Source organism: Vanessa tameamea, chromosome 8 (genome assembly GCF_037043105.1).
Source record: "Vanessa tameamea isolate UH-Manoa-2023 chromosome 8, ilVanTame1 primary haplotype, whole genome shotgun sequence".
Classification (NCBI taxonomy): Eukaryota; Metazoa; Arthropoda; class Insecta; order Lepidoptera; family Nymphalidae; genus Vanessa; species Vanessa tameamea.
In genome coordinates this window covers 891726-901310 of record NC_087316.1, presented here as the reverse complement: position 1 = coordinate 901310, position 9585 = coordinate 891726, and the positions used below count along the sequence as shown (strand labels likewise).

At 38.0% G+C, this 9585-nt stretch overlaps 1 protein-coding gene across 2 annotated transcripts in view; it reads right to left on the bottom strand.

The window, feature by feature from the left end:
- Positions 1 to 4881: 4881 nt before the first annotated feature.
- Positions 4882 to 9585, bottom strand: part of LOC113396275 (protein tiptop-like) — a 254112-nt gene continuing 249408 nt past the window's right edge. For both annotated transcript variants that reach the window (XM_026634158.2, XM_026634159.2), the window contains one exon: positions 4882 to 9334. In XM_026634158.2, coding sequence (XP_026489943.2) covers positions 6310 to 9334 — 3025 coding nt within the window. In that variant the 3' untranslated portion in view covers positions 4882 to 6309. The remainder of the gene's footprint in view (positions 9335 to 9585) is intronic.

The following is a 9585-nucleotide window of genomic DNA, read 5'->3' as shown; positions in this document are numbered from 1 at the left end:
TCCGAAACGGTCGTAGTGTATTCAATATTGATGCATCAAAAACACTTAATTGTGAAGTTTACTTGAATAAAATATATTTGATTCATTTGAATAGATATTTATTTATTTAATAATCAAAGTATATTATTGATTTTAATACAAAGCAATAAAAGGTTCGATTCTTTACTACAAAATTTAAATTTGGAACTTTTAATTTAATAATAAAATATATAATGATTATATTATATTTTAATTCAATTAAATTGATCGAATCATTATTTCAAAACAACGTTCCATTTTTATTTTAAAATAATTGAATTTGGAATCATTGAGTTTCCTTAATAACTATGAATAAAATTATTGTATTATTGATAAGACTGTTTTAAAAACATGTAAAATTTTTTTATTCGCTGAATTCATTTCTTCAAGGTCACTAGTTTCATAACAGTATTCGTATTCTATAATAATAGATACATTGATAAATTTGCAATTCACTACTTATTTATAATCACCACTTTTTTATATATTGGTATTAATTTTATTACGAGTGTTCATGTAATCAAGTAGGAAAATATAGTAATATGTAGTTGTACAGAACCGAGTCAAACCGAGCCTGGAATACACGTGAATCATAACCGAAAACGAGTGGTAACTCGAGCACATACAAATTAACTTTCATGTGCTTAACTTGTGTATATTTCATGTGCGGTGGTGAAGGAAAACGTTCACACAAAGCATAGCTGTGGAAAATATAAAATTACTTATTGATAGTCAAAAATTAACCAACTTTTTCGGAAATACGCAACTCGGACCTGAGAACAAACGGCGATAAAAACTCATACGTACGCTTATAAAATCCCTCTTTTGTTGTTCAAATATAAATTTTCAAAACCATGTAAGTGTTAATTCCAGAACTTGGGGTACCAACATGTCTCGTCTAAGGACGAATTGCCTCATTAATTCGATTAAATTGAGGTCCCGTCGAAATGAACACGTTATCTCGTGAGACATAATTAATGTTTTGATAAGTGAACTACTAACTCAATGCACTTGTTATGGTACCACTATTCGGTATATGGTAGCGCTAGGAACAAAATAACTCTACATGTATGAACGCTGATGGTTTAGCCAAATATTATTTCTCTGTTGGTAAATCGGCGTTATAATTTTCATTAGACCATATGACGGTCATGTTATTTGTCTTTGGTTGTACAATAGAGTAGAAAAACGTATTCTCGCTTACAAATACCTTGATTGTATTCTGATATGAATGCCACGTTGGTTATCAGCGAAGATAATGTTGGATGAAACCTTTTCTAATGTAAGGTAGACCTTTAGGTAGGTACACAGTAAGCAACGATCTGTCAAGGTGTAGGCAAGAGTTTATCTAAGTTTGATTTTTTTTTAATTCTCGTGCTCGGCGGTTAAACTACACATCACTAAGAAACCAGTACGAGGTCGGATGAGGTGGAGGCGACGTGTGTTCGACAAATTGACCTTAGATTCGTCTAATTTATAGTACAGTAGCAGGTATCTGTCAGTCTATTGTGACAATGGGTAGTATGATTGATTTCTTATTCATATATAAAACTAGCTGTGCCCGCGACTTCGTGCGCGTCAAAAAAGTAGTCGTTGTAGCCTAAGTTACTCCTTATTACATCAGCTATCTGCCAGTTAAAGTCCCGTCAAAATCGGTCCAGGTGTTCCAGAGATTAGTCGGAACAAACATTCAGACAGACAAAAATTGAAAAGATATTATTTTGGTATAAATACCATGTGTACATACGTATGCATTTAGTAAAAAGCGGTTATTTTAATATTACAAACAGACACTCCAATTTTATATGTATAGATTTTTGTGCGGACGGGCAAATGGGCCGTCTGATGGTAAGTGGTAATTTACCATCCTAGTGCCTTTAATAACACTCGCTCACTAACCCTTAAAACCAGAACATAGCAATCCTAAGTATTGCTGCTTAGCGGGAAAATATAATTATGATGAGTGAGTGGTACCATCAGGGCTTGCATAAGTATAAATTTTAGTTATATTAAGATATTTACCAATTACATTGACGATTAGTGACGGTACTAAAAGTTTAATTATTCACGTCAGATGTATATTTTAGATTCGTAAAACCAAATGTTTTGTTTTAGAGATTCAGATAAGCTACTACTCTAATTGTTAGCTACAGTTACCCATTAGCTTCAGCTCTGTAAGGTGTATAAACATCATTTTATATCGCCAGAGCACCATCAACCCTATGACTGCAATTAGATTATACAGCATCCAGCAATATGCAGTAGGCAGGGCTTTGTGCAAGCCCGTCTGGGTAGGTACCACCCACTCATACCCACTACCGACAGACAGTAATACTAAGTATAGTTGTATTCCTGAAGGGTAAGTGAGGTAGTGTGTTTACAGGCACCAAGGTACCGTCTGAGTGGTGGCGCACCAACCTTGGGAACAAAGTTATATTTCCCATTCAACAGAATACTATTCGAAAACCTAGCACACCTTATTCGTCTTAAATATATCAAATGTAGGGGGATGACAGGGCCGGATCTACCATATCGCTTCTTGGGCTTCAGCCCAGGGCCAGGCCAGGGCAGGGCAATTCAAGGCAAAGTCAAAAATAACTGTATTAAATTAAACAGATCGTATGGTTTGCAGCCCTGCGAGTCCTGCAATTAATCAAACCCATTCAATTACTTTAATTCAAGTCTACGTTCAGATATGTCTTAGGTGGGCCCTTACGTATTGTTAGCCCAGGACCCCCTAAACTTACAGTCCGGCCCTGGATACTGATGGATCCCCGAACCTCCAAGTGCAGATCTGCTCGTACCACAGTGCAGCGTGTCCAATGAAATGGTATATTGACACGCGAGTTGTGCACGCTTATTACAACATTAATATATTCGGCATGGAGGCAATATTTTAAATAATAATTCTGTAAACTTTACTGGTATTTGGAAACATAGTGAGGGTTATTTATAAAAAGACGACCTCCGTGGTCGAGTAGTGTGTACACCGGTTTTCATGGGTACGCCACTCCGAGGTCTCGGGTTCGATTCCCGGCCGAGTCGATGTAGAAAAAGTTCATTAGTTTTCTATGTTGTCTTGGGTCTGGGTGTTTGTGGTACCGTCGTTACTTCTGATTTTCCTCAACACAAGTGTTTTAGCTACTTACATTGGGGTCAGAGTAATGTATGTGATGTTGTCCAATATTTATTTATTTATTATTAATTGTATGGTTAATATGGTATGTATTCAATACACATCGTTATTAGGTCTGAAGTATTATAGCTGGTGATGATGTTGATAATTATGATGTCCTCGTGAAAGATTCTACTTCCACGAGCACTCTCAAGAGACTAACGAATTGCGCAGCTCACATTAAACATATATCATAAGCCGATCGGACGGCACATCCGACACGACTCAAAGAGGCGCAATATTTTACAGATACAAAAATCACGATTATCTGCACTCGAAATTTGAATATATTCTTATCTAATTTATGTAATTTAAAGTGGTTATGTATGTATAAAAAAAACCTGTACTTTATTTTTAATTAAATTGTTGCAATTTAAGTTATAGTGTAGAATATTATAAATATTAAAAATCATTTTAAGATTAAAAATAGTTTTACTTTAATTGTAACCCACTTCCCTATTTAGGCAAACACCGTCGATTTCGAAAAAAGAACGCGTTTCAATTTCGAAGATGGCATGACGTAATTAAAAAAAAAAAATTTTTGAAGAAGCGTTTTTGAAATGCAATACAATTTTGAAACAATTAAATAAATTCGATTTAACTAATATTTAATAAAGACTATTAATATTGTGTGCGGAAAACAGGTCTTTTAAAAAATGATTGTTTAATACTGCATATTTTTTTATAATTATTTATCCAACTGATAAAAAAATATTAATTGAATAAAAATTTAAATGTATATTATTGTTGTGTACATTGAATTAATAATTTAAATTTACAAATATTTTATAACATAAATAATAAAATGTGTGAAACGTACAATACGTTACAAAACTAAATAAAGTTTGCAATTTAAGTAATTGCAATATTATAAATTTACTTCGATTAAATATTTTGTAATTCGAATTTTAAATACCATAGATAATTGATCTTCTACATTGAAATAATTATTGTATATAATGATATTATTAGGAATTTAAAATATTAAATATTGTCTCAAAATATTTTTTGTATTACGTGTAGTCTTATAATATATTCAATGAAATGATTCAAAAATATGTATTAATATTGTGTGGAATTAATAGGTAAATTAATTTAGGTAATTAAAGTTTAAAAAGAAGAAAAATATTTGATTAAATTGTGATTACAAAATGCAATACACCATTTTGCATATTTTAAATTAAATCAAAACTAAGAATTTGTCAATTTTAAATGAACTTTTTCTTTAACTCTTGTAGAAAATGTTTCGATCGTCAACTATTTGTCTTGTTTCATTAACGCCAAAACGTCTTGAAAGATAAAAAATTGTAGGTTTATTGTTACCAATCTTAGCCCGTAACGGGTTCCGTACAGTCAAGCATCAATTAAATACTGTTTTCAATCAAATCAATGCCACTCATTCCTATTAAGAGGCTCTTTGCCATAACAAAGGACCTAACAATAAAACATAATCAGATTTTAATCAATATGTATATTTTAAGCAAACAATTGTGTTTATTAAAGTGTAATTTAATTTGTAATAAAATATAATATTCTATTTTCAAATTCATTGATTCTGTTCAGTTAATAATATTATATATATTTTTTTTAATTTTATCAAAATCAACAAGGAAATCTTTAAAATAGGAATTTAACTTTATAATGTTTGTATATTTGAATCAAATACAGGGTGTATAAAATAAAATACCTTTTATAGTATTTAACATATATATTTCTTTGAGCTTTTAATTGCATTTTGAAATACAACATAAAATATTAAATAAGATTATTAAATTTGGTAAAATCAATATTCAACACCACTTTTTCATTAAAGAATGAGCAAAAATCCCTCATCAGAGCGAGCGTATACATAATATTTGTCATAATGTTTCATTATTATCGTTAAAATGATAGTTTACGATTTTAAAATTTTCAGTTTCACATTTTCGAACTCTCGTCGCACTGCTGGTGATTTCAATACCACGTGACCACTAAACGAATTCAAAGCAAATGAACTTCTATTAATTAACAGCGGTGCGTCGAGACTTCGAATCACATTGATATTTTGAAACTTACATTAAACAGTTTACAATATTTTTTTTATAATATATAAAAGAGTTTTCACTCACGAGTACCGTATATACATCATCGTATAACTGTTTTTAATGGAAGAAATCTCATTACAGCGTACTAAACGTATACGTATGTAGTCGTCCTTTTAAAGAAAAAAATGTATAATTATCACTTTTTTTTATTTAAAATACAATTGGTTGATTTGGACAACCGATTTATGCGCTGATACAATGGTATACACGTGTTCACAGAAGAGTCGCCTTAAAATACGTACTTAACACTAAATAATAAATAGCATTCTCGCGTGGAGAGCGTATCTAGAGCGAAATTTACACTAAGGAGATTGTAATATTGCATGCTATGACCGACTGCGTCGTATTTACACGAACCGAACTTATTGAGATTTGGTCTCCGAGATTACGGGCATCGGATCTCAACACTTCACGTAACGAAAATAAGCTTCCAAAATATACATAAAATAAACTAAAATCGTTAACCCTAACTCTGATTTACATAAAATTTAAGTAACTCAAAAAATGATATTGCAACGAATTTTCATAAAAATACTGACAGAGCTGTGCCGACACGACCACGCTTCGTCGTCGCCGCGGGACCGTCGAGCAACCGCGCGCAGCGAATGACAAGATTACGAACGAATTTTATCATTTTGGATTATTAGCAAAAAATATACATTTACAAGAGATCGAATCGAACCTTTAAGACTTAATGTGACTTATATTTACAATTATCGAAATGGAATTACAACGTAGTGTGGAAGAAAAGCCGCGGCTACCGGGCCGCGCGACAGCCGTCCCTCTCCTAAAGGCAATATTTTGAAAATATTCTCTTATATCTAAACGAACGTAAGACGTTTGGCGTATACTTATGTCGCTAGTCGTAAATTACACTAACCGAACTATGCGGTGAACTCTAACGATTACCTAAATAATTAAATTGGCAAAGAGTTTTGAAATACTTAACGTCGCGTCGCGACCTAACCCTAGAAAGGTTCAACGTATCAGGATATGGTATCATCACAACTGATGGCCGGCCGACCCTTACGCCTACACGTACTTGCTGGATAGCTGCTTTGCCAGTTCCGTATATTTGAGAAATTTAGAGTGAGGACTTTCGTCGAACGATTGCGATGGACTACGCGGGTCTTGCGGTGAGGCCGCGTTAGACCCACCGCTCTTGTGAGCACCGGGAGAGCCTGCTGCCGGAGGAGCCTTGACTGGAACTGGATCAGGCAAAGCACCATCTTTAACGAAATGCATCTTGGATAGATGATGCCGGTAGGCGCCCTTCGATATAAATGGCGTGTCGCATAGAGCGCATTTCATTATAGAGTCGGTCACTACTGCGTCATTGCAAGCCCAGCTGAAGGTTAAAATGCTGGGTGGCCCAGCGGGAGACGGAGCAGGTGCGGGAGCGCGAGAAGAATTCGTCTCAGTTTTATCGCATAATTTTTGCAAGGCCGCTAGGGGGTGGCTTCCACTGCGACGAGAGGAACTTGGTTCGTTAGATGAGCCCCCGCCAGCGAGACTATCGAACATAGAAGAAAGTGCCCCTAAGCTAGAAGCTGGTTTTCTATCAGCGCCCGGAGTCGGCGCAGAACGATCGCTAGCCGGGCTACGAGGGCTAGCGGCAGGGCTCGGGCCCTCGCTTTCACGCTTAGGGACGGGCGGTTTAATGTCTTCTTCGGTCGCACTACTCGGTCTTGCTTGATCCTCGTCATCGTCTATCTCAGTCTTAACCCTAACCGGTTGGCTGCTCAAATCGACACCATTTTCGCGTTCCTCCTCATCGGCTATCTCTTTTTTTATCCTAACATCTGTAGGACGGTCCTCTGAGGCAGGAGTCTGAGAACCGCGCGTGTCGGGAGTTGTACGGGGGGTCATGTGATAAGAATCTAGTTTCCTATCAGGAGTAAGAGATTCGACCCTACTTCCCCCCCTTTCAGACATGGAGCTAGATTCGCTTCCGCTACGTTCTCGGCGACCGTATCCCTGCTGATGATGATAATTTCTTAACATGCTCATGGTTTGCGCGTCCACGAGTGGCTTAGTGTAGTCTACGCTCTCGTCTATACCTAACCTTTTCAAAATACTAGAGCCAATTGGAGCATGTGAAGCTCCTCCTGGCATACCAGGTACCGAATGCCGCGAGCGAGTATCGAAACTTTTTTCTATCAACTGTTCTATGGCATTGAGCACGGATGGCGAAGAACTTTTATCATTGCTGGCATTATGGTCTTTGGAACTGGGAGAAGAATCGTTAATCGAAGAAGGGGAACGATGATGTGCAGATCCAGGCGAGGGAATTTCCTCATTGATACTTTTACGCCCATCGCGGCCAGTGGGCGTGATATGGCCAGGGACATCGGGTGGAATGATGTTATTAGAAAGGAGGGCACTTTTTAGAAAATTCCTTTGGCTATTAGACATGGGCGCGCCTATGCATTGACGAATATGTTCTACGAAAACCGCGGTCTCTATTTTATCACCGCATTTTTCACACGTAATTCGGCTACCAGCACCGAAATCCCTAATCGGCTTTCCCATAGGAACGCCGTTACCTTCCCCGTTTTTAAATTCGTGCTGCGCCCTTTCAAGTTCAAGTAGTTTTCTAACCGGTAACGACTTCTTTCTTTTTTCTCGCGTTTGACGTCTCCTACCACCGCTCTCCGTAATGGAACGCATAATATGTTCTTTATAATGTGAATTCTTAACCATATGATTACTCAATTCTTTTAAGGAACTAAACGCTTGGTCACAAACCTTACAAGTTAACACAGCGCTAACATGACTACTAGTGCCCGTCGTGGGCGGGACAGCATTATTAGTACCGGGCGTGCTTGAATTAGAACCCTTTGCTTCATCTGATGATTTCCACGATATTATTTGCTCTTGAGATATTATGTTAGTGTAATGCTGAGTGCGCTGCATGTGACTGGTCATCTCAGCCAGCGAACGGAAGCTCTCAGCGCACCACATACATTTCAATATTTGTCTAGTTTGTTCCGCCCCTTTGCCTAGCCACACGTCTTGACCGCGGACCAGTTTTCTAGGTATGGGCATATTTTCTTTAATTAACATGTTGAGATCGTTATGATTCGGTTTAGACGATCCGCTCGAAGAAGAAGAATTATGAGATGGTGTGGAAGGTGAGCTCGATGGAGGTTGTAGCGAGGCAGGTAATGGTGCACCACTTGATGGGGGCACAGAGACGCTAACGCCGCAGTGCTTTGCTTCTTTCATATGAACAGTCAGATCTGCCAACGAGTTAAAGCTCTTCTTGCACCAAACACATTTCAGAACATCTTTAGTCTGGTCAGCTCCCTTGTTCAACCAGTGAGATTGCCAAGCGGAGTGGCGGGCGGCAGCATTGGGTGTGAGCCCTGCACTTAAAGCTGCACTTTGAACTGATCTAAACAGCTCCTCGCCGCCTAGTCTACTCAATTCGCTCATCTTTTCGAGTGCTTTGGTTGCATCGCTAGGCGTTGGTGTACCATGTTTTAATTTTCCGTTCCAATCGGATGGCACACCGCCCTTAGACGACAAGCTGGCAGCGGCCACAGCGGCTGCAAAATATGGCAGATGAGGAGCTACCGGTGTCGTCCATGGAGTACTGATTGGTTTAAAATCAGACGACCGTGAGCTCTTTCTAGTCGGAACTGGTGACGGAGAATCTTCCGGTCCTCTCTTCCTCGTGCCTACTGATAGATCCAATGGACCATTCTCATTCTTACTAAGATTGACTGCGTCATCGATATCTTCTTCATCGATAGGAGATTCACTTCGCTTTGTGCTAAAGTCAAGAACAGCGTCGGATCGGTCAGCGTCCGTCATGTCTTCTTGGCACGACATGAGTAATCGCTGTTGGGCAGCCGCGGCAGCGGCGCCTAGGTAAGCGGCAACTGCGGCGGAATGGGGCGGCAACAGCGCAGCGGGTAGGGCGGCCGGCAGAGCTGCCGACAGCGCGGCCGGTAGCGGGAGGCTCGGCGCGCTCCGACCCGAGTACACCGAGTCGTTGGAGGGACATCGCGGCGCGCCCGACGACTCCCGCGATAAACATCTAGGACTCTCCCTGCGGACAATGACATAGAACCGTTAAAATTATTTATAACCATATAAATATTTCCCTCTGAATTTGCATAAACTAGTTTACGACATTTTAATATTTATAAGGACGTCTATGTACTTATATAATTTTGTCACATTGAATATTAATGATAAGATTAGCAGCTTTTTATTGTGAATAGAAGTTCGTTCAAATTTAATAAAATATTTAAAAATGTAAATAGCTGCCGTATCCATCGCTTTAACAGCTCGTCGTTT